We start from the raw sequence: 27093 nt of genomic DNA, 5'->3' as shown, positions 1-27093 counted from the left end.
TATGGTGTGAGGCAGAAATGGATAGGACAAGATATTTAGTCGGATGTTGCTATAAACCAGGAAACATAGACGGTGATAAGCATTAAATGTTTAAACAAATTAGTTTGTCAAATGCAATGCTTCCTCTATCCGATCATACAGATGATCGAATAGAGGAAGCAGAATAAATAGTGAACTGGATTTTTGGACTTTTTTGAGGGACAGATATCTAAGCAGCATGTGGTGGAGAGAACATGTGGATCAAGAGTTTTGAACTTCATCATGGCTTCTGAGAATCTGATTGTGTGTGAGATGTCATACTTTCCCCCAGTGGCTGAGTGTGACTATGTAGTCCTGACTTGGAATTTGAAAAGACATGCAGAAGTATCATGTATATCAGAGCAGAAGGAATTTATGATGAATTGAAAGGAAGGTAACTATAATAGACTTAGAAAAAGTTTGGAGCATTACAATTAATGAAAGAATTTGAAGGAAAGGGGGATCAGTAGTTCATGGCAGATACTTCAGATACTTAAAAAAAATTATTGACAGCAATGACTGATTATGTACCTTGAGTGAAGTTAAAGTAAATGGATTACTATGGACAAACAGGAACTGCAGATGACAACTTGGTATTCAAGTTGTAACATATAAGTTTGGATATCAGGTAAGTGAATTGGTGGTTAGGTTCGTGGCTTTTGTGATAGATAGCAAAGTCGTGGAGAGGGGGAGGGAGTATCAGGGAGTGGAAAGGTTACAGGTAGCACTCCACAGGTTCAGTATTGGATCCATTACCGTTCAATCCATGTAACAATGTCATTGACATAAAGACAACAGTAATGGACCCAATACTGAACTTGTGTAACAATATTGTTACATAATCCACTGACAGTATCATTGACATAAAGTGTAGATTTAGATATGCAGTGTTTTGCAAATGATGTGAAGCTTTGGAAGATTATGAATGATAGTTCTGATATTGTGACTCTTCAAGAGGATATGAATAAACTGGAAAATGGGCAAATCAATTGGGATGATGTCAGTTTAATACAGCTAAATGTAAGGTTTTGAAATTTGAGATTCATAGATGGTTGCTTCATATTTATTTAGTGGAATATGAAGTTATACTGGAAGAAGTGGAGAAAGCAAGGAATTGTGGGATGATTCATCATCAGTTGCATCAGTCTTGGGACTGGTAGCTCAGCAGCAATTTCCTCCATTCCGCTCTGTCATTGGCTTTCTTCTTAACCTCCTGGTAACTCCTCAAACCTGTGCTGTCTTTGACTTGGTCAAGAAAGCTTTTCCTTGGTCTGCCTCTTCTTCTTTTCCCCCTCTATTTTGCCTTCAGTTATTCTTTTCACAAGTCCATGTCGAAGTATATGTCCAAACCACCTATCCCTTCTAATTTTGATCGATTTAATTAGAGTTCTTGTTTCTTTTATCTCTCTCAGGACTTGTTGTTTTGATTTTTTTTTCTGTCCATTTTATTTTGTTCATGCAGCGCCAGCTCCACATTTCAAAAGCCTCCAATCTTCTTACATCTTCTCTGCTTAGAATCCAGGTTTCACATCCATACAGTGCAATGCTCCATATCACTGTCTTTACTAATTTTTTTTTTCAATTGTAGGTTGAGGTTTCCTGTTAAAATGCTTTTCATCTTAGAGAATTGGGCTTTTGCATTGTTTATTCTGGATCTTATGTCTTCTCTTGTTCTGCCATCTTCTGTTAATTGGCTTCCTAAATATTTAAAGCTTTTCACTTGTTTTATTTGTTCCCCGCTGATGTCTATATGCTCTGTATTGATAGGGATTTTGCCTGTAACAATGATTTTAGTCTTATCTGTGTTGATTTTCATTTTATGTTTTTCAAGGTTATTATTTAGTAATTCTAGCATTGTTTTTAACGTTCTTCTGTTTTCTGCTACAAGGGCTATGTCATCAGCAAATCTTATACACATGACTTGCTCACCATTTATCTTTATGCCACTATTTATTTTATCTTTAGTTTCCTGAATGGCCTTTTCAATATATAAATTAAATAAAAGTGGTGAAAGTATACATCCTTGTCTTACTCCACTCCTTATCATTGATTTTAATCCGTCCATTTTGATTTTTGTAAATTTGATAAATTATTTTCCTATCCCTCAAATCTATGCCGATATTAGTTAGACAATTTAGGAGTATTTGCTGGTTTACTTTATCAAACGCTTTCTCTAAATCAAGGAAGCAAATGTAAGTATTTTGACTAAGGTCTAATCTTCTCTTTATTATTGTTCTTAAACAGAGTATTGCCTCTCTTGTTCCTTTATTCTTTCTGAATCCAAATTGGTCTTCATCCAATAGACAATCTATTTTTGAATAAATTCTATTTTGAATAATTTTTAGCAGAATTTTGCTAACATGTGGGATTAAAGCCTAAATTGGCTGCATTTGTTTGCATTATTCTTTTTTGGTATTGGTATTATGGTTGATTTCATAAACTCCTTTGATATTTCTCCTCTATCATAGATTTGGGTTATTAATTGATAGAGTAAGGTTTTTTGTCTCATCACCTAGATTTTGTAGCAGTTCTATAGGAATATTGTCTACACCTGGACTTTTTCCCTTACTCATTTCAGACAGTGCTTTATCAAATTCTTCTCGCATTATTGGGGGGGGCCTAGATTTTCTTCATTTTGATTTTCTATGCTGATATCAACATCAAGTTCATCGCCATTATAGAGATTTTCAAAATAATTCTTCCATTCCATTAATATAGCCTCAGATTCTATTAGTAATTTTCCATTTTCATCTTTGATGGCATTGTTTTTGCTTTTCTTATTAAATTTGAAAGTCAGTTTGTTAATTTCTTTATAGGCTTTCTCTATGTTTTCTTTTTTAAATAATTCATCTATGTTATTACACTGTTCTTCCAAGTATTCTTTTTTGGCTTGTCTACATTTTCTTGTAATTTGATTTTTAAGACATTTGTATTTGGCCACATCTTCTTCTTTAACAGCATTTTTATATTTTCTTCTTTCATCCATAAGGCCAAGTATTTCATCTGTTATCCAATGTTTTCTTTTTTCTTTTTCTGCATTTTCAATAATTGATTTGATGAACTTGTAATTAACTCTTTAATCATATTCCATTGGTTTTCAATATTATTCTGACTATTTATGTTTTCTGGAATGATCAGTTGCCTCTTGGTATCCTCTCTTTACTTTTTTTACTCTTTAATTTTTCAAGGTTCCATCTTATTGGTTTGTATCTTTGGATTTGTTTCCTATGTTTCAGTTCTGTTTTCATTAAGACAAGGTTATGGTCACTACTAATGTTGGCACCTGGATAGCTTTTGCAATTTTTTATTTGGTTTTTGTATCTTTTCTTGACCAATATATAATCTATTTGAATCCCCAGGCACTTTCTAGGTGTATCTTCTTCTTTTTTGGAACTTGAAATAGTGTATTTGCTATAACTAACTGTTTTTTGTATACAAAACTTCTATTAATTGCTTTCCTCTTTCATTCCTACGTCCAAGACCAAATCTTCCTGAAACATTATCATTTCTCTCTTCTTCCACTATAGTATTCCAATCTCTCATTATTATTGTATTGTCTCTGTCTTTAAAGCTGCTCCAGATTTCTTCTGTTTGTTCATAAATTTCTTCTATTTCTTCATCGCTATGTTGTGATGTTGGCATGTAGACCATTATAATATTGAGGTTTACTGGTTCATTTTGAATGCTTATCACCATGATTCTGTCACTATAGTTAATTGTTGTAGTGATTAACTTTCCAACTTTTTTATGAAGCATTATTGCAACACCTGACTCGCCCTTCTTTTGTCCTGAATATATTATCCAAATTCTCCACTCCAGAAATCACCCTGTCCCTCCCATCTTGTCTAACTAATGCCCAGAATGTCTATTTCAAGTCTTTCCATTTCTTTTTTCACATTTTCTATTTTACCTGGTTCTAGCAGTGTTCTTGCATTCCATGTTCCAATATTCAGCTTATTTCTTGTCTTGATTTTTGAATAAGTACCAGGATGTCGTTGACTGTCGACCTTAGAAGCCTGGTTACTTCTCCTGCCGGGCATGACTCCTTCAGTGAAGGCTCCATTGCCAATCTTGATTTCATTTTTAACTTCCATTGCTGCTTTTACTTGGAAATGTAATGTGGTGGTTTCCCCCTTGCCTTCCACATTGCAGTATTGTAACATGTATGCTACAGGAGGTTAATACAAGTAGCGCTGCTGCTCACTACTATAACTATTAGTGATTAGTTGAAAGAGGAGGAAAAACCCCTAGCCCTCGAGTACTCTAATAGCTTCAGGGAGAATGGAGGACTTCCTCCTGGGGTTAGTAAGCAAGAAAAGAGACAGACAGAAAGTTTTAAGTAAAGAATCCTCATTAAGAAGAATGTTAGTATGAGGGTAGAGGAAGGAAGTGGAAGAGTTAGAGAAAAGTATGACCAAAAGTTTTGAAATAGATCATACTTAGCTCTGGGACCCCGGGTTAGCCATGCCCGTGCCTGCAAGTCGCAAGCCCCGTGGGAGATTGTAGATAGAAATTTCATGTTCAGAAGGCATATCATAAAGGTAGTGAAGGTGATTCCAAAAATTGTTGGAGTCTTGAGGAGGAAGTTGATCAGCAGTGAAAAAAACAGTAATTGCTCCATTACAAAAATTTTGCTCTACATTTTTCTTATTTGGGTGAATAAAATGGGTGAAACTGCATGAGAATTACCACTTGAACTGCATTTGATTTTCAGTCCCAGGTTAGGTTAAGTTACTGTATTGGTCTACTATACCCAGGAATGTGTGCTAGCAAAAAAACTGAGGTGGGTTTTTCCTTCATAAGAATTGTAAATCCCTCCCTCCAAAAAATAATATATATATATACATAAAGATTTTCATTATCTAGAAACATCTGCTAAATTTTGCATGGGCTAGTTCTTCTTGGGGCAATGATCTTATCAGCTCTAATCACATCTGGATTACTGTACTCCGATCCATTCACTGGGATTTGAAGGGAATGAAGTAACCTTGTTGGAGAGGATGCAGAAGCAGATAATAAAAAATGATATCAGAACTGTACACTGTTGGTTATGGGTATAGTCAGAAGGCATGCAAACAGTAGAGTTTGGCAGATAGAAGATGAAGCAGATGGGATATGATTGAGACATTTAGGTTGTTGAAAGTTGTTTCCTAGATTAACACTGAACAGATTTTCCATATGGCAAAATGAGTAGAAGGAACAAGGACAAAAGAGCCAACCCTGGAAGTAGTAACTAAGAGAGTTCAAAGTAATTTTTTTCATGGAGAATAGGAGCAAGGAATGAATTTTAAGTGTAGTATAATAGACTTTGTTGTGCAAGACAGAGTTCCCATTATGAGTCTTATGCCATCGTGGAAGTGCGGAATAATAATAATAGCAATAATAAATACACAAATATTATTCCAGAAGAAACAAAAGCGTTGGAAAACAAGAACCACATCTTGGAGACTCAGTAGCAAACTCTGAAGAAAACACTGATTCAGTGGAAGAAGTTGTCTAGTTAGAAAAGTCAGGACTTGTATACTCAGTATAAAGAGGTAATCCTTAAGAATAAAAAGTGTTTCAAAAGTTCCTAGCAAGTAAGTCAGCATGTGCTCTAAAAGAATACAGGGAGAAATGTAAGAAAGTGAAGTAGTGAATAAAAGTATCTAAAAAAAATCCAGGCAAACATCAGAATAGAAAATTGGTCAATATTGACTTATTTGTGCCTCTAGTCCCATGGAAGGTTCTACTAACCAAATAACTTAAGGAAATTACAACATTCAATAGAATATACATTAAATTAAACTTTAATATATTTCCAATATTTCGGCAACGTCACATTGCCATCTTCAAAGGAACTTACAATAAAAACACAGTCTTCTGATGTAAGCCTCCCAAATTTGGGGCAGTCTCATGCAACCAAATTTGTTGAGGTTTGGCATGTTTCTTAGAGCTGAGGCTGATTCCATGAATAGTCTTTCAAATTTGAACTTGCTACAGTGTATTATTGTGGTGTGTATCCAGAGCATGGTCTGCAAGACCCGAGTGGCTGTACTGGTGATACCAGTACAACCGCTCTGGTCTTGCAGACCATGCTCTGGATACACACCACAGAATACGGTGGAAGAAAGCCACAATAATACACTGTAGCAAATTCAAATTTGAAAGACTATTCATGGAATCAGCCTCAGCCCTAAGAAACATGCCAAACCTCAACAAATTTGGTTGCATGAGACTGCCCCAAATTGGAGGCTTACATCAGGAGACCTTCAGCCCAACGGCCAAGAATACCTACATAGCCCACTAGAGCCATCTTGGCCGTTGGGACCAAGGACTTTTAGGAAAACCATAGCTTCCTCGCTTCGTTTCTCATTTACTGTGTTTAGTGCCTGCATGCACGTGTCTTTATTGTAAATTCCTTTGAAGATGGCAACGTCACGTTGCCAAAATATTGGAAATATATTAAAGTTTAATTTAATGTATATTCTATTGCACGTTGTAATTTCCTTAAGTTATTTAGTAAGCATGTATAACCAACGTTTAAGCCTTTCTACGAGAAGGTTCTACTAAGAAGAAGCAGAGGGATATTTTGAATCATTAAAGAACATAGCTGACACGCACACACAAATGAAAAGTTGGTTCTTTTTTGAGATCTAAACAGCAGAGTAGGAAATTAATACCAGACATTTCGAAATGTTTTCAGAAAATTTTTAAAAAAACGCAGCACAGCTAATAATAATGGTAAGTACCTGCTGGATTTATGTTCAGAACATGGACTGCTCATCATTAATTCCATGTTCCAACATAAAGATGGGCACAAATCCATATGGAGAGAAGACACAAGAAATAAGAAAAGACTTATTAACAGTATTATTACAGAGAATGATATCTTAACACTTCAGGAAATAAGAATGTATAAGGGATTTGAAATAGGAAGCAATCATCATTTAGTTTTGAGAAAGATAAAATTGAATATTATATTGAAAAGTGTGCAAGAAGTTTTAAAAAATAATTGAAGACAAACAGCCTTCAGAGGTCAACTGTAGACTCAAATACACAAATATTATTCAAGAAAAAATTGAAGAGTTTGTAAATAAGAACCACACCTTGGAGATTCATTTGCAGACTCTGAAGAAAACATTGATAGATTCAGCCAGAGAACTATCAGTAAAGCTATGTAGAAGGATGTAAAAATCAGAACACCGTGGACTCAGAAAGTTTTTCAAGCGACCATCATGGAAAAGAAGAAAGCATATTGAAAATTAAGAAGTAAGTTGATGAGTGCTTTGAGATAATACAGAGAAAAATATAGGAAAGAACTAATCTGTTTAAAAAGAATCATGGAAAGAATTTGGTAAGAATATAGAAGATAAATATCAAATTGTTCTGGAAGCTATTGAAAAAAAAAAAAAAAACTCAGATATTGAGGATGGAATATTTTAAAAGGAATTAGATGGTAAAATGAGTAGAAGTACAAGGGAGCCAACCCTGGAAGCTGCAAAAGAAAGTAGTAACGAAGAGAATTCAAAGTAATTTTTTTCATAGAAAATAAAAGGAACATGGAGTGAATTGTATGAGAGGGTGGTGAGATAAAGGTGACAAGAAAACTAAAGATATTCTAGTTTTGTGTAGTTTCAATCCACTAAAGGTGGTTATAAACCTGTAGTACATTTTGTACTGTGGGTGGACTAATTTTTTTTTTCCCCTATCACTTTTGAAGATTGCTAATTGAAATTAAGTGTTACAACAGTGGTAGAAAATATTCATGAGGAATTCATTCAGGAGTACATATCAATACATGAGATAGATAAAGCCATAGAAAACCTGAAATGTGAAAAAGTAGTTGATGATGATCATCCAGAAATTTATTTATTTCGTATCGAAACACAAGTGGTACAGTAGTAAGTAAGTGGTACAACATTATTTACAACAAATTAGGATAGATTACAAATGAGAACAGCTTAAATTTGATAGATGAGTTATACAGGAAATAATAAGTAAAATATGAAAAAAGAAGCTATACATAAGTTATATACAATACATATTGTCAGATGTTCCTCCAGTATCTTGCACAATCAATTGTTCTTTCTGTGCAGGATATAAGGTCCTCTTTTGTGCAAGGTGATTGAAAAAAAGGGACAAGCAAGCAGGTGTTCCAAGGACTGGGTTGTCCCACACCCACAGTTATCTGGTCCAGTGAGGTAGCCCCATTTGATGAGGTTTTGTTTGCAGCGTCCTGTTGTTCGAAGTCTGTTGAGGCTTTTCCAAGTATTCCAGTCTAAGTGGGTACCACATGGAAGATGTTTAGCTGTTGGAATACCAGTATTATTCTCAGGGTATAGTATAAGTGAAAGTAACAAATTCTATTAGGAAACTGAAACCAGGAAAAGCTCAAGGAATGGATGGAATTATGGCAGAATATCTAAAGGCTTTAGATGATAAGGCTATAAGATTACTGACTGACATATGTAACAAAATATATGAAACTGGACACCTGCCAAAAGAATTTAAGCACTCGACATTCTAATACCTAAAAGACAAAGACAATCAAATGTGAAGAATACAGAACAATCAGTCAGATAGCAAAAGTTATGTTATATATCATCCTAGAAAGAAATAAACATAAAATCAACATGGAAATTAATGAAACACAGTCTGGTTTCCAGGAAAATAAAGGAACTAGAGGACTCTTCAACATTAGAACTATTATAGAAAGATATCTGGAGAAGCAGAAAGAAGTCTATTTATGTTTTATTGACTACACAAAGGCCTTTGACAATATACAACATGAACAACTAATCAAATGCATCAGAAATTTAGGAGTAGATGGTAAAGATACCAGATCACTGATAAGTCTATATTGGAACAAACTGCCTCAATAAAAATCTCAGGAGAAATCTCAGACGAATTCCCAGTATCGAAGGGTGTCAGACAAGGCTGTGTTCTTTCTCCTATATTGTTTAACCTCTATACCGAAAATATCTTCCAGCAATTAGAAGAATTTAAAGGAGTCAGCATAGGAGGCAGGAATATAAACAACTTAAGACAGTGGTCGGCAACCTGGGGTTCTGGAGCCGCATACAGCTCTTTTCGTTATTAAACGATCTATTTTTGAATAATGCAAAATGAATGTTATTTATTAAATTAGAAACTAAAAACCCTAAATATAGCATTTGCAATGAATTAAGGACATTTTATATTTAATCAAGGACATTTTACAATTGAAAATAGTACATATGATGCTGAAAAATTTAATACTTTCATGTTTGAACTCTTTAATCATACGTGATAATCCTTCTTTACATTCGTCTTGGATTATCATGGATAATGCAAGAATTCATAAACCCACTGATTTGTTCAAATATTTGTTTTAATTATTCATGCCAATTAAAATTACTTTCACCATATTCGTACATGCTTAATTTCATAGGAAACATTTTTTTGAAGATAAAATTTTATGTGAGAGAGGTTTGTCTTCAGGAATGGAAAGAAATAATCTTCCTGATTTGATTCATGATGCGGTAGTAAGAATTATTACAATGGACTGTGTTAATTATTTTATGAATATGATGAGAAACATAACACTTGCAATACAATAATTAAACTTAAGTTATGTTTTATGCTGTTTTAATTTATTAAACCAAATACGTCACACTAGGCTAGCACATGTAGTGCTACGGTAGTGCTTGCCTGTCTGAACGCACTTTGCATATAGTGCAGGTGTGGTCTGTAAATCTGCTCACGTTGTTAAAAATAAGTAAAGGTTTTGTAGTGGACATTACAATGCTTTCATTTACTGGTGATTGTGTTAGGTAACGTGAATATTGTAACATTAAATATTAACAAAAATAAAAATATTTTTATAGTATTTAAAATGTCAACAAAGAAGAGAAAGATAGAACAAGAAAATCTGGAGTTTAAAAGTGAATGGACCGAAACCTATGCATTTGTAGCAAATACAGCAGGATTTCCAATGTGTTTAATATGCCATGAAAAGCTTTCAGACAATAAAAAATCAACTATAGAAAGACATTTTTTAAATAAACACAATGCATTTGACAAAGCATATCCACTGGGAGATGAAAGAAAAAAAAAAGGCAGTAGAAGAGCTGCAATGCAAAGTAAACCTAACTAAATGTTCATTTTCCAAATGGATAAAAGCATCAAGAAATACAACTATTGCTAGTTTTGTGGCCGGTCAAGAAGTTATTAAACGAGGAAAACCTTTTACGGACAGCGAATATGTGAAAGAATTATTAAAATGTCAGAATTTCTCTTCTGCAATTTTAAAAACAAAGCGGAAATAATTACAAAAATAAAAGACATGCCATTATCTGCTAAGATTGTAAGGGACAGAACTATATGAATATCAGAAGATATAACAAACCAGCAGGTTACATATCTATATTCAACACCAGGATTCTCCATTGCCTGTGACGAATCATGCGATGTGGATGACATTGCACAGATTGTACTTATTTATAGATACGTAAACTCTCAAGGACCTCAGGAAGAATTACTCCATATATTGCCACTTACAAGACAAACTCGTGCAGAAGACATTGAAGACAAGTCCAAGCGTAAGCCAACGCTTGGTGGTACAACACCTTTTGGCTCTTTATTGTATGTGGTTAGACTATTTAAGGCATGTGATAGAGTAGTTTCAATGGACTTGAAATTTTTTGATTGAGTAGCTATGGCAAGGTCATCGGCATAGATAAAATATCTAGTTCCTGGAAAGATGGAGAGATCGTTAACGTTTGAAAAGTATTAGTGATAACACACTTCCCTAGGAGAGGCCATTATTTTGGGGATGCTAGCAGTTCTTCCTACTCCCCAGGTCCACAAAAAAAGCATCTGTTTTCCAAGAGTGATGGGATTAGGGGAACAAGGTGATAGTCTCTAGTTATTCTATTAATTCTGAGTGTGAGATGATTTATGGTCATATGCTGCAGTTAGGTCTACAAAGACTGCTCCTGTGGCTAGTTTTTGCTCATAGCCATTTTCTATATATTGAGTGAGGTTGAGAATTTGTGATGTACAGGATTTGCCTGTTCTTAAACCAGCCTGCTCAGCAATAAGATGGGGTTCAATTAGGGGTTGTGGCCTATTCAAAATTAATCGTTCGTAGAGTTTGAAGAGGTTGTTGAGTAGTGATATAGGTCTGTAATTTTTTGCTTCGGCTGGAGTTTTCCCTGGTTTCAGAAAGGCCACCACATTAGCATGCCTCCAGATAGTTGGTATCCTTTCTGAGTCAGGTGTTGTTTTAATAACCACTCTTTAGTCCTGGATCCAAAATGTTTAATTTGTTCATTACAGATATCATCAAGGCCTGTAGATTTTCTAGGTTTTAATAGGTTTATGGCAGCACTGAGGTCAGTGATGGTGAAATCTGAGTTGATCATATTTTGTTCCTCACTTGGGGTTTTAAGTATCCTATTTTTTTGGGTGCGTTTTAGGGAATTTTCCATTCAGCAGCAGCTGGTGAGCAATTTGATTAGCTGTTACCTGTGGATGCTCATATGGCTTAGTGTAATCCTTCCTAATTCTGTTGATAAAGTTCCATGCATTTCTGCTACTATTGGTCATAAGCTTCTGTTTCTTTTTTCCACGAGGAACGCCTTTCCTCTGACATCTTGGAGCATAATTTTTGTCCTCTGAGAACGGGTTGGTGTTATAAAGTTGTAAGTAATTTGCATACTGGGCTTATATGTCACTGGAAAGGCCTGGAATATAGTTTGTGCTGCATCATAGATGGGGAGAAGACATATTAACATTGGTGCCAAGAGCAAAACCTGTTTAGAATGCTACAGTTATATGGTGTAAATGAGACATAATATTGAACAATACATATCTTATTTGAATTATAAGTCAACAGATAGAAATGAAGGAGGTACTGAAGATGGGTTTGATGTTAAGTCAGGTGTGAGATAAGGGTTCACATTATCACTGTTGTTATTTATCATCTATATGAATCACATTATGAAGGAGAGTGATATAAAACTTTATCAGAATTGGAGATATTCAACTCAGCTCTGTAATTTATGCAGATAATGTTGTGGTTAAATTAATCCAGTACAAGTCTTTAGGATTACATACTAAAATTGAATACTGCTGTCATAAATGTAGTATGAAAATCAACAGTAAAAAAGATAAACTGTTGAAAGCATCAGCTGCATCCAGAATGGAAAATGTATGACACAAGTAAAACATTTCAACTATTTAGGCACAATTTTTAATGATGATGACAAATTACATATGGAAATAGAAAATAGAATTAGTAAAGATGGCATGGTAGGAGTCAGCAGTATAAATTTATATGAAAAAAGAGAGAAATTTATCAAAACATGAAATTTGCTGTGTATAAGATAGCATTCAAAAAGTTTTAACTTATGAATGTGAGAGCTAGTTTATAAATAAAACTGGAGGTCACCAATATCAGTTTCTTAGATAAATCACATGACCAAAAAAAAGATGATATCAATGGCTGAATCTTATTAAAAATGAAGATGCTAGGATTTAACTTGACATTGTTAGCATTCAAGAATATGTGATCAGATCTAATCTAAATTGGTATAGTCACTTTAACAGAATGGAAGATAAAAGAGTAGCAAAACAGGTGTTTGCAGGATGGCAGGAAAAAGACCCAGAGGAAAACCAAAGTCTAAGTGGATTGATATAGTAAGAAGTGCCTTAGAAGACGGATAAATAAATTCTGACTGTATTTGAAGGCTTGAGAGATAACAGATTAATCCAGAGGAAAATTGTTGATATTAAGTTAGTATTTATGTAAATTTGTCATGTACTACTATCATAGTATTTTGTACACCTTCTAAAGGTATAGCTCAGGAATTTCATAATGATCAATCTGAATATTGCCTTGTTCACCATGGTAGTCACTCATCTGTAATCTGCCACTTCTGATGTACATCAGTATTAAGAGATTTTATATTTTTCAACGGAGTAATTGGCCACAGTACAGCCTAAGTAATTTCAAGTTATGGTATAATAATCTGGTGCCATATTTCCTAGTGCATCTTTCAGATTGATGATTTATTTGAGTTTTCATGCACAGCAATGTCCAGAATGATTCAATAATCCATGAAATATCCACTCTGTAGCGAGAAATGGCATGTTGATGTTAGAAGCTATAAGTTAAACTGGTTGTTATACTGAATAAGATCATTCAGTTTAATGGTTATTTTAATGTATAGGCTATAGTCAAATAGCACCATAAATACAATGATTATCTTCAAAGTGGCATATACAGGGTGTTCGGGATAAATTTGACATATTTATAATTAATTATATTTTTCCGTAAGTTACATGTATTAACACACACTTCTCTTCATTTAAAAGTTTGGACCCTTCTTCATTCATATACAAGATGTCAGAAAGGATGGATAGCTGGAACCCACCTGAATCATGGAAGAGAATAACTTGTATCATGATGATTCGTGCCTGCCATCAAAATAAGGATATTACGACTGCTGCCCAATGCTCCCTGAATACAGTAAAAACAATCAGGCATGAACTAGAGACTTGCAATGGTGACTACGAGGATGTAGCAAGAAGAAAGATCCCTAGCAGACGATCTGATTGCGTTCGTACAGCAGAATTCCTCGCAAATCTGCAGGAACAGGTGTTGAAGAACCCTGGCATTGGAATTCGGGCTTTGTTCGTGGAGTTGCTAACTGTAGTCAAGCCCTGGATAACAAGGGTAGCCAATGGTAGGCCGTATGTATGGCAGCAGGATTCGGCCCCTTGCCACACCTCTGGGAAAAGTCAAAAATGGTTGTCTGAAAATTTCTACGACTTCACCAGTCCAAATGTTTGGCCTCCAAACTCCCCAGACCTTAACCCCATGGATTATTTTGTATGGGGCGCAGTTGAAAAAGACACCAATCGCACTTCCAGTAATACAAAAGCCCAGCTAATGGATAAAATTAAAAGTTTTTGCGGCCCTTCCCAGGGAGACTGTAGCATCAGCTTGTTCGAGGTTCCGAAGCAGAATTGAAGCTGTGATCGATGCTAATGGTGGTTATTTTGAGTAAATCTTGTTGATAGTATTGTAATTAACTCTGCCTGTAATGTTTTTTTGTCAATTCATTAAATTTAATAGATACAAAGAAGATTTTCTTTTTCCTTACGAAACTGTCAAATTTATCCCGAACACCCTGTAAAACATACACTGTATTAAATTTAGTATAACTGCAGCTGACCTTACCAAGTTTGACAGCATAAAACAAGCACCTATGGCTACATTGGACTCTAGAACATTTGAGGAATGAAACAAAAAAAAAATATATTATTTGGTCTGACATTTTTTTTTCAATTCTCAGTGAAACTCATCATGCCAGATAGAAACACTGAAAGCTTCTGCTGGTGGTGGTGGTAGTAGTAGTGGTGATATGAGAGAGTGTTTCCTTGGCATACATTGAGTTCTGTGATACAAGTGAATGCCACAGCTTACTCAGAATGTTATTGCTCATTAGGTACAACTTTTCATACTCATCGGTTACATCCACCAGGAATAGATCACAGTGAAACATGATCCAGAGATCATTCAAAAATGGTCTTGTCAAACATGAGATTGACTTTACCATACTTCATTGTCCTACTAAGTCACATGAAATCTCAGTCCACTTTTGTATGGTAGAATGGCTTGTTCATTGGGTTGATCTAAGGCTGGGGTGGCCAAACTTTTATTATTACATAACACCTCTAGCTTGTCCAAAGATCATTGAGGGAGGGCACCTACTCTACAATTCTCCGTCTCCACCAAACACAGCTACCCTTCATCATGCTTTTATGCTCCAATTTTTTTTACATGTGAGTTCAGATAAACCATACAGCTCTTGTACCCTTAAAAACTCCCTGTAAAAATATGTTGATTTAATATAAAAACAAGATAAACAATACTTACCTTAATGAGACTTTTGAGTCTGTTTTAATTTCACCAAGCTTTTAATGTTTGGAGTTAAATTACTAAGTGCAGCAGAGAATTCTAGAAATTTGAATCAGTCATTTGCAACCTTATTTTGTTTTTAATCAATTTCATGGCTGAAAATGCTAGTTCACATCTGTATGTCATTCCAAAATGACAGATATAACTCTGGACAAATTTTCTTAATTCTGGAAAATGCTCACGGGGTAATGAACACCAGAATTAATCTTGTCAGAAGCATTTGGGACTGAGGGAAGTTCATCAAATTTCATTTTCAATAATGAATTTATTTCAAGTCAATAAGTTTCATTTGTATGTTACTAGGCATCTTCATTATTTTTTGTTCAGTAATTGAAAATAATGGGTTTATAAATGTAAGTATGCAGTCTTCTTTAGTAAAATCATGAAAAAGACTAAACTGAAATACAACAATGCATTCCATTCATTCACCACTCTCCAAGCAAAAAAATTTAGTCCTCACATCCTTGTTAACCACCTTTGCTCTTCCACCACTATCCCACTACTGAAATATTTCCCCCATATTAATCTTATAAAAAGGGGTGCTTAAGGGTATGTCAAAGCTGTATAACTGAGAGGAGACCTCCACATAGCCTTTAAAGGAATGCAGAGAATAGACCAGGGCTTCTGACTTAATGTCCAATCCTCACCTTCTTGTGATGCACCCTGTTGGGTATCTACTCAGATACTGAACGAACGAGGATGGGCTGGCAATTTGGGATTTAGCCGACCAAATTGTATTCCTATTGGTTAAACCAAAATAGAAAATGATGGTACAACATGACAAAATTTCATGCCAGCTGGGGCGTTGCCTGGTTAAACAAGGCCTCCGTTGTTTTCGCCAGGGAACCAGGGCAAACAGTGAAAAGTCAGCTACTGGAACAAATCTGAAAACACACCCCAACTCAACATCACCAGAGTTAAAGATCGGTACTATCAACATAAAGAAGCCTGAATGGCAAAGAAATGGAGCTAGCGGAGGAATTAGATAAGTACCAGATCGACATAATAGGGGTGACTGAAACAAAAAATGAGACCAAAACTGGTGAGATCTTTCTGAGCAATAAATACAAAATGTTATATTCAGGCAATGACAATCAAGGAAAAGAAGGAGTAGCCATAGTGTTCAACACAAAATATGATGCTAATCTACTTGAATTTGTGTCTATGGTCCTGCAGAAGGTTCTACTAAGGTAGAAGTGGAGGAATTTTTTGATGCTCTAGAGTAAGCTACTGACAAAATTAAAAAGGAAAAGTTGGTCCTTGTTGGGGATCTAAATAGCAGAGTAGGAAGTGATTGTCAGACATACAAAAATGTTTTGGGAAAATTTGGAGAAAAGAGCAAAGCTAATAATAATGGCAAATACCTGTTGAATTTCTGCTCAGGACATGGACTGGTTATTACTAACTCCATGTTCCAACATAAAAATGTGCACAAATTCACATGGAGAGAAGAGGCAAGGAATTAGAAAAGTCTCATTGACTATGTTATTGTTCATAGGGATGTTTTCTCCCTGGTGTAGGACACCAGAGTGTACAGAGGATTTGAAATTAGAAGTGATCACTATTTAGTTTTGAGCAGGATAAAATTGAATTTCATATTGAAAAGAGTGACATGTAAGAAAGTTTTTAAACGAATAAAAGTTGAGCAGCTCTCAGATGTGAACTGTAGACTAAAATACACAAAGATTATTGAAGAAAAAATGAAAGAGTTTGAGAACAGGAACCAAACCTTGGAGATTCAGTGGCAAGCCTTGAAGAAAACCTTGATTGATTCAGCTAGAGAGGCATGTGATGAAGTTGTCTGCAAGGATAGAAAAATCAGAACTCATGGTGGACACATGAAGTTAAAGAGGCAGTGAAGGAAAAGAAGAAAGCATATCAAAAGTTCCTGGCAAATAAGTCAGCTTGTGCTCTTAGAGAATACAGAGACAAATGTAAGAAAGCTAAACAGTGTATAAAACTAGCTAAACAAAAGTCATGGGAGGACTTTGGCAAGAACATAGAAAATAAATACCAAGAAGGTGGCAAAATATTCTGGAGGTTGTTGAAGAAACTTAGGAATGGAGGAAAGAGTGCTGTAAAAGGAGTTAGAGATGATAAAGGTGAAATGAAAACGGGAGAAAAAGATATCCTTGAAGTATGGAGTAATTACTTTGAAAATTTGCTAAATGAAACAAGCAGTGATGACAGCACAGTGATAAAAAACACTGACCAGGCATGCAGTCAGGAATACATATCCATACTTGAAGTAGAAAAAGTCATCAAAGGCATGAAATGTGGAAAGGCAGCATGAGTAGATGATATTCGACTGAAATGCTGAAGTATGGTGGTATAAAAGTCGTACAATGGCTGCACTGCATAGTTTAGAATGCCTGGACAGAAGGACGAATTCCCGATGATTGGAGTAGAGCTCTCATAGTACCTATATATAAAAAGGGAAATCAAACTGAATGTGAGAATTACAGAGGTATATCCCTATTGAGTGTTCCTGGTAAGATATATGCAAGTATACTTGAGAAACGGCTGAGAAGAATTGTGGAAGAAAAGCTTGGTGAAGAACAAGCTGGATTCAGGTCAAAAGAGTCTGTCAGGATCAGATCTTCACTTTACGACAAATAGTGGAGAAATCATGGGAATATAACAAAGATCTGTATTTAAGTTTTGTCGATCTGGAAAAGTATATGACAAGGTGCCAAGAGAGAAGCTATTCAATACGCTACAGTTAGATGGTGTCAATGGGGCATTATATCAAGCAATACTTAGTCTTTATTTGAGTTGTAAGTCAGCAGTTAGAATTGAAGGAAGTACAGGAAGATGGTTTAATGTTAAATCTGGTGTGAGACAAGGATGTACATTATCCCCTCTGTTATTCATTATCTATATGGATCACATTATGAAGGAAAGTGGTATTAAACATGATATCAGAATTGGAGATGTTAATGTCAGCTCTTTGCTTTATTCGGATGATGTTATACTTCTAAATAAATCCGCTACAAGTCTGCAAGATTCTCTGTCTAAATTGAATAGCTGTTGTAATAGATATGGTATGAAGGTCAGCAATAAAAAGACAAAGACAATGAAAATAGGCAGAATCATTGAAAATGTCAACTGTGTTGTGAATGGAGAACCTGTGGAACAAGTAAAACATTTCAGCTACTTATGCACGATTTTTAGTGAAGATAGTAAATTAAATATGGAAATAGATATGGTAGGAAGTCAATTGAATAAATTCATATTGAATAAGAGAGAAATTAGTCGGAACACTAAATTAGCTGTATCCAAGACAGTGTTCAAACCAATTTTAACTTATGGATATGAGAACTGGGTCAGAAGTAAAACACTTGACCAAAGACTTGAGACTGCAGATATGAGAGTCCTGAGAAAGATTAGAGGTGTGAACAGATGGCATCAATGGCAATATCATATTAAAAATGAGGATATTAGGAAAGAATTTGACATTGTCAGCATCCAGGAATGCATTAGCAGAGCTAATCTCAGGTGGTATGGTCACTTAAACAGAATGGGCGAGGAAAGATTAGCAAAACAAGTGTTCTCTGCCAGGTTGTCAGGAAAACAACCCAGAGGAAGACCAAGATATAGGTGGATTGATACGGTACAATGTGCCTTAAACGATAGAAATATAACATCTCATAATGATAATATTGGAGTCTTGACGAGTGACAGACCGATTTGGGGGAAAATTGTAGATAGGAAGTTAGTAATGATGTAAATTTTTCAGGTAGTACTATCATATCCTGTACACCCCTTGAGGGTACATGTCAGGAATTTGATGATAATCTTATAAAAACCTTTTAATAATATAAATGTTTATATCACATCCTCTTGTATGATGTAGTTTAGAGTGCCCTATACACTTTAATTCTCTGCCCACTAACACTTCGAAATCTCTGGCTTCATCAATTTCCTGGAGTACAGTTCCATGAAGGTTTTTTGGCCAATGCTAAGACAATTTCTGTCATTGCCAAACTTTCATAACTTCTTTTAACAAACATACTTTGTCTTCTGTTGATATCTTCCTTTTTTTCTTAACCACATATTCTCTCTGGAACCTCAGACCCAAACACTAACTTCAGTTTTCCTTCTATTTCAGTCTGATGTTGCATTTTGTAGTGTCTGTTATGATCATGTCTTGTATTATGCAAGAAAACATTTTCACGTACAATGCACAATGGTTTTCTTGATGATTTCTTATAAATAAGAACTCATTTTTCCCACTGTTTGTTGAATTCATGCTTTCTATCTATTACCATCTTTTTTTCTTTTGCACTGTGATGGGTAACTGAATGTAAAAACAAGGCTTAAATTTCGAAAAAGTACAAAGCTGCAAATCTTCACAAAGGAAGAACAAAGCACAATTCCATAGTGCACAAATATCAGTTATAAACTGGCTGACAAAAACCTGCAATTCACCACTGTTGCTAAAGCTTGGTGCCTCAGGAACAAACAAGTGAATGTGCAAAAATTGTGCACGAAACAATAAAATCGCTAAAAATAATTACTGAGTTTTAGTGTTTTTTCTACAAATCGGGTTTTTGGTTAATACTTTTTTTGCATAAATAGGCTTACTTTTTTATTATTATCATTAGGGGGGGGTCCAGTGTGCCACTTTTGATGCATGCGCCGTAGGTTGGCCATCTCTGATCTAAGGCAATTAAAAATGTGATCAAGTATTCATGAACAGGCATCCCTGCAAAACTCTTGGAAACTTATGCTGTCTGTGAGTTTCTTGCAACTAAAGGGATGCTTGCTGTCATGATAGTATTGAAATGTAGTGTCTCTTTTCATTATTCAGTAGTGATGACTTCTTTGGTTAGAAGATCTGGATTTAAATCCCATCTAAAATGAAAAAAGAAAACAGAGTTCTTTATTTGTGACTGAGAAGATTATCAAGGTAGAATTATCTTCAAAAAGAAGGCACTTTATCAACTTAAAAATAACAAAATATTATTTTGAAAAGCAATAAGAGATGCTACAATTCTGGCAGAGTATTTCAATCATATAAAGTTCTGATTAAACCATATCATGACTATTGCACTCAGATCTGATCATCAGGATTGTGGGGAGGAAACTTCAGAGGGTACAAAGGTGAGTGACAAATGATTAGGATTGTAGAACATTAGCTGTGAGGATTTATTACAAACATGTAATTTGAAGAATGTTTTTTTTTTTTCATTTAGACACTAAGTAAATTATAATAGACAAATTATATTACTGTTTTAATGCTTTATCCAGAACACAAACAAACAAGTTTACCCATAAAGTATCTATCTTCATAACTAGTCATCGGTAAAAACAAGAATATAATTTCTTGTCATTCAAGAGGAAGAACATCAATGAGATGGATGAATGGTGTGTGTGTATGTGAGAGAGAGAGACTGATCTCCAGAGAGTTAAAGCCTCCAGAAAAGGCATACACACGATACATGGTGAGGACTGGTGTGGTACATCACCAAGCATCGGAGTGACCACAAGACATCTGTGGATGTCCAATGAACAGATGATGATGGTGACAAGAAGGGAAATGAAAGGCAGCCACTAAGCTATCATTCTCATTGCCCTAACCTCAAGAATATAATTTCTTGTCATGGTTTGTATACTAAATTTGACAAGAAATCTGTGAAGTTTGTACACATTGAGGAATCTTTAAAACAGGCCTATATTTAACCTATCTCAAGAAGGGATACTAAATAAGATTGAGGCAGAGATGCCCAAGGAACAAGCATATTTTAGGAAATGTAAGGGCACCACAAATCAGATCCTTTGCCTTAGACAGATCATCGAAAAATATAAAGAATTTAGACTCCTTCTGGTAATGTATTTCTTAGACTGCTCAACATGCTGGGTGTTTCCTCAACACACTATCGGGTTGATAGCCAATTTGTACAGGGATCAAGAAGCCATGGTAAGAAGAGGTGTTGGATTAACTGATTGGCTTGTGGTTTGAAAGGGAGTTAGACATGGATGTTTCCTTTTTCCTCACTTGTTTAGTATATATGCCGAGGACATCATGCGTGAAGCATTGGATGAGCTCAAGCAAGAATTAGGATGTTTGGTAGACTGATCAGTAATCTGAAGTATGCTGATGATACCATACTCCTCTGTAATGACAAGGAAAAACTAAGACAAATTCTTGATAAAGTTAACAAGATTAGTAATAACAGAGGCCTTCAACTCAATCCTAGCAAGATAAAGATTATTATTCTCAAAGGAAATACAAACAGGAATGCTCTTGAGAAACAAGTGTACCTTAATGAAGAAAGAATTGAGGAAGTCAGCAAGTTTTGAGTACCAGGGATCCATTATTAACGTGGAGAATGGTTGTTCAGAAGAAGATTAGGAATGGCTAGAACAACAGTCAGAGACTTGTCTAAAATCTGGAAGAATGGATCTATCTCCATGGGAACAAAGTTGAGGATTTTGGATGCAGTTCTTTTTCCAACAGCGACTTATGGATGTGAGACTTGGAACCTAAAGAAGTCAGATAAGAAAAGGATAGCTGCTTTTGAGATGTGGTGTTACAGAAGGCTGTTGAGGATATATGATATACTGAAAGGCATACAAATGAATGGGAATTAGAAAAGATCAGTAGAACTTTAAGGCTCCTTAAGGATATTGACAGAAGAAAGTTAAAATATGTTGGACACATTGAAAGGATGGAAGGACTTCTCAGAACAATAATAGAAGGTAAGGTAAGGTTCCTGGAAAAAAGAAGAATGGGTAGACTGTCAATGAGATGTGTGTGGAATGACTGATCTTCAGAGTTGAAGCCTCCAGAAAATGCATACACAGGACTACATGGCAAGGACTGGTGTGGTACATTACCAAGCATTAGAGTGACCATACAGCATCTGTGGATGTCCAATGAACAGATGATGATGACAATAATAAGAGAAATAAAAGCCAGCCACCAAGCTATCATTCTCATTTCCCTTACCTCATTTCTCTTGAAAATAATTGAGAAGTTATCAAGAGTGAACTACTTCACCACCTGGATGTTTATCAGTGACTACCAATTTTGCCTCATAATCACTATAGATCTTCTTGTCAACATTACCCACCTTTGGACTCAAGCTGTGGAAAAAGTTTAGTGTCTCGGATATAATCACTCTTGACACTTCCAGGCATTTGATTGGATGAGGCATAAGGGGCCTGCTTACTAACTATTATCTTATGGTGTATCATCTGTCATATTCTTTGCAGCTGAATTGTCTGTTTCCCTCTCTGACCATTTGTTGCATCATAGTGGGTAGTTTCCTTTCTTCATGTTCCCCACCATGCCAGAATATTATTATGTCTGTGCAATTAGCCTAGTGGCTTTGCGCTTCGCAACCACGTGACTGGGGAAAGAGTGTCCTGGATTCGATTCCCATCGCCGACGTGAGGAGCTTAAGGATCTTCCTCAGTCATAGCCAAGTTAGCCAGTCTTGGGCGTGGACAGCAGGGTTCCCCCCCCCCCAGTTTATCTGGGGTTTTTCATCCCGCAAACAGGCAAACTGGCCCCATGAACACACGCGGATCTACGGCCATAAATACTTAACCCCCCACGAGGGAGCTCAACTCGCCCCAATAGGGATGGGGGAGAAAAGGGAGGAAACTCCATATGAATATATATTATTATTATTATCTGAGACCTCCAGGGAGTCAAGGACTTATCGAGGGAGGCTGTAAATTACCCAACCCAGCTATCATACCTTCCCTTAAATTCATTTACACTAGATACACTCACTACCCTTAAGGGCAAATTATTCCACTCACTCACTGCTCTCTGGGAGAAAAACAAACCTAGCTCTTAACCCTTTCTTGACTGAGAACAACATTAACTTCCTTGGATGCCCCCTCTATTTGTAGCAGATATTCCAGTATTTGCTCTGTAATTTGCCTGTGCTCATTCACTTATTTATAAATGACCTCCCACTAACATCAAATCCTGTGCATAGTTTTGTTGGTGACAGTACATTTCTCCATTCTTCTTTCTCATTCGACCCGCCTTGCAGTGCTCAACACTCCTCCAGACACAAGATTTTCCATAATCATTGCTTAAACATTATCTCCTCGGCATACATCATTAGGACAAGGACAACATTGTCTACTTCACTACTTCCAAAATATGGTCCTGTCTTATTTCATGCAAGAAAGATCTCACTATTTCCTCTCACCATTGATATATCAAGATCACTACATAAGATTGCATCTCTCTTTTTTTGGGGGGAAGGGGGGGTGGCAGCTTAGGCCTTGACTGGCGTAAGCACACACGGCATCACATCCATTACTTCTAATCTGTTCAACTTCAGATACTGTATAAATCCCAATTATTCTCACATTAGGAGAAGGTACCTCAAAAAAACCTTTTTAAAAATTCTTGATGCTATCCAGAAGAAAACAGTTTAGTTAATTGATAATCCCCTCCCCCACTTCTCTCTCAGGCAGACTAACTCCAATCACTTTCTCTTAGATATTCTGTTTTCCACTTTGTTGCTCTGTTGAATTGGCTGTTACTATTCTTCCACTTTCCCTTTAGCTTGTCAATTCACAGGCAACTGCTAGTTTTCGTCATTTCACTGTCCACCTTCAAATCTACCAAGCCAATCTACCTTTTCATTCCATCTACTTCCATTCTTTGCCTTCTCTCATGGTTGCACAGTGGTCAGCATTTATTGCATATAATTCATGGAGACAAAAACACATTTTAGGGCAGTTATTTTACTTGCAACTAAGAAAAGTCATCCTGATTTTATATTTTTTTATCATTTATTTTATTATATTTGTATTATATTTTTTGAAGGGAAAAAAGTGCACTTATATGTAAAAATTATTTATTTATTATTATTATTTTTTTATTGTACTTTTTTGTTTAACTTTTTCCCCTCTTTCTTTCTTTCTCTTACCAGAGGTCTGGCTGGCATAAACTGTTAACAAAGCAGTTATACTATAGCTTACTTATGTATAATGTAATGTAACCTATGTCTTGTTCATGTATATGTATTCCTGATGATGACCTTGATATAGAAGTCAAAACGTTGAGTGTTATTATTCTTAGGTGTAAGTAAAATATTTGCCCTAACACATGTGCTTTTGTTTCCATAAATTCTGCACAGTGAATACTTCCATTCTTTGAACACTCTTCTTCGCATTATTTTCTCGAAGGACTGCAGCCTCCAGCTGTTAAAAAGACATATCAACAGGTTCCATCTTCTGTCTTAACTGCTTGCTAGTATATAGTAACCATGTGAAACACACAGCAGTTTCACATCAGTATCACTTGTTGGCTAATAGTAAAGAAGGGCTTGATTTTGCATGATCTATGAAAGTAACTTATTACTCTTGTAATAAATTGTAAATACTTCAGACCTCATTATTTTAACAGTTCTTTAAAAGCAGTGTGAGAAAGCTGATACAAAAGTAACATTTATATTAAATGACTTGCATTTTATGTGAATTCCACTCACAAAAGATTATAACTTATCATGCATTAGCACTGTGCATTATCCAGTATCCACTCTCCGACCAACAGATCATGTTGGTCGGAGAGTGGATACTGGATATTCATGTATAAAACTTGTTGGTTATATTTTATTAGTTTTTGCTATGAAATTGTTGGCAAATAGTAAAGAAGGGGTTGATTTTGCATGATCTATGAAAGTAACTTATTGACTTGTAAAAAGTTGCAAATACTTCACACTTGTTATCTGTTGAAAATGTTAGTTCTGCCATATAGAATTTGTAAAGAAGCTTCTTGGATGTTGCTGTTAGTAAGAGTAAAAATGGCTTTCTATAGCATTAAGAATCAACTTTGGTCAGAATGCCAAAATATGTTCATGCCATGTACAAAAATATGATATGGAATTTTAGAATATTAATGTTTTCTTAACCAGCAAATAACAACACTTGAATTCACAGTTCTATATGGATTTTCTTTCTCATCAAAAAATTTTATTACACTTGTCATTTCGGCATCAAGGAAACTAAATGCTTTCTTCAGAAATTTAAGGTTAACTATGCACTGTTGAACACCAGTGATTGTAACAGTGGTCTTTAATATATTACATAATGTCATATATGGTATTTTCTATGTGATTTTCGCTTTGACCCTTTCAAATAATAAGCAGAGAAAAACTAACGGAACCAAGGATGACTTGTTTGAAGAAGTAGTTTGATTTTTGAAATAAGATTGTGTTGAGTCCAAGTTGATACTGTTTTTCTTTTCAGTTTTGTGAACTCAGAGTACTGCCTTTTTCTACTATTTCTGTTAATTTTTTTATCTGCTCAGAATACATTTTCTGCAAGTACATTCCACAGCATAACACCTCCTTTTTTTTTTTTTTTGTTCTTTTGTTTTTTTTGCTTTTCCTCCAATGAAAATGGCATTTTTGGTTTTCTAATATAAATGCATAGTTGTTAATAGATGGTTGCAACCTCTTTGGATGTCACACTTTTACAAAAGATAAAATACTGTATATCGTGATATGGCTTAAAATTTTGAAAGTCCTACCCACAAAAGGTTGGAAAAATTTAATTCATTAATAATACAGTAGATAGGCTGGAAGGAGGAATATAGACAGTGGTGTACTGGAGCTGGCTTGAATGAGCCAGTTATTAAAAATCTCAAGAATTTTGCAAGCTGAACTGACAATAGCTATAAACTGTAGAGCAGCAAGCATTTCAATCCACAATAGCTAGCAGCATTTGGACAATGATTATCTTATATATGGTAACACAGAAAAAGCTGGGGCACACCTATTTTGACACACCCTTTGTGCTTCCTTTGTCCTGGTCACTTCCCATTGTAGTAGCCTGTGAAGAAATTATCTCTGCCAGCAATTTTACTGGAATCTCATTTTTCAACAAACATCAACTTAATTTTGCCTGGGCAACTTCTTAATGTAATGGCATTCTCATTCTCATCATTTGTCATAAGCTTAATAAAATAATTATCCTAAGAAGTAGTCCAAACGAAATTAAGCAGATGTTTCCCGATAATGGAATTCTTTATTCTTTTTTTTGGGGGGGGGTTAATTCTCACAAAGGGAGAACTAGCCACAGTTTTTGCCAGTGCACCCTTGGATATAGAAAACCTTGGAATCTTCTTACTTTAGAAATCAGATGCAGTTCAAGTGGTATTTCTCATGCAGTTTCTTGCTTCCAAATAAGCAAAATGATTGTTCTCTTTTATTACACAATATCTCATATTGTGTAATAAAAGTTATCTGCCACTTAAAGAGACTTTCATGACATTGCATTTCTACCATAGTGGAATTTAATTCATAGCTTGTGCTAACAAGCAAAACCAAGATGCCATTCGCTATGTCATGTTTGTGTTGATTTTTTTTTATACATTTCAGCTTTATCAGTATCCTTGTTTAGTCAGTCACAGATGCTATCCATAGGAATGGACATAGTTATAAATTAGAAGTGAAATGAACTTTTGAATGTATAATCATACTATTTGTATTTATGCTTTTATGAATATGAAAAGGATTTTAGAGAAATGTTTCCACTTAATTTTAAAAATATTTAATTTAAAAATGAAGTGAATTTCTTTATTTAAGTCACTTTTTTTTAATAATGAAAAATATGTTTTTCTTGAAATTCCTTAAGGATGTGTATGACTGATTGATTTCCCCTTTTCTAGATTGCAGATGGGCAACGATATGTAAGCAGACAACTTACTTTGAAGGAAAGAAAATTTATTGGGCACACTAGTATGGATCCATTATTATCATTAGTTATGGCTAATATGGCTAAAATTCAGCCAGGAGATTTGGTTTTGGATCCTTTCGTTGGGTCAGGTAAATGATACTTCAGCTTATGTACTGGTGGTTAACTGTTATATTTTTTTTACTAGATTATTTGATAATTACAGTAGTTTATTCACCTTAAATATATAGGCCCTACAAGGAATGAAAGAGGAATGAATTCATAACTGAAGTTATCATCCAAACAAAATGTTATAATGCATGTGATTTTGCCTGTTGGAATTCATTATAAGCTGAACTCAAAATTCAGCTTATTGTAAATATCATGATCTAAAATCATATCTCAAGTTACACTCTTGCATGAACTCTTTGCACATAGCATTTCCAAAACCCCCTGCTATCCATTAGAAT

The 27093-nt window shown here is 35.2% G+C and overlaps 1 protein-coding gene across 2 annotated transcripts in view; it reads left to right on the top strand.

Moving 5' to 3' along the window:
- LOC150106864 (tRNA (guanine(10)-N(2))-methyltransferase TRMT11) overlaps window positions 1–27093 on the top strand; it is a 203618-nt gene that overhangs the window by 80960 nt on the left and 95565 nt on the right. For both annotated transcript variants that reach the window (XM_090392774.1, XM_090392773.1), the window contains exon 7: window positions 26619–26775. In XM_090392774.1, coding sequence (XP_090248900.1) covers window positions 26619–26775 — 157 coding nt within the window. The remainder of the gene's footprint in view (window positions 1–26618; window positions 26776–27093) is intronic.

The sequence above is a fragment of the Typopeltis vanoorti genome, chromosome 5 (assembly GCF_054136105.1).
Source record: "Typopeltis vanoorti isolate ZY-2024b chromosome 5, IOZ_Tvanoo_1.0, whole genome shotgun sequence".
NCBI classification, from domain to species: domain Eukaryota; kingdom Metazoa; phylum Arthropoda; class Arachnida; order Uropygi; family Thelyphonidae; genus Typopeltis; species Typopeltis vanoorti.
The sequence above is the reverse complement of the archived record's forward strand: the minus strand, read 5'-3'. Positions and strand labels throughout refer to the sequence as shown.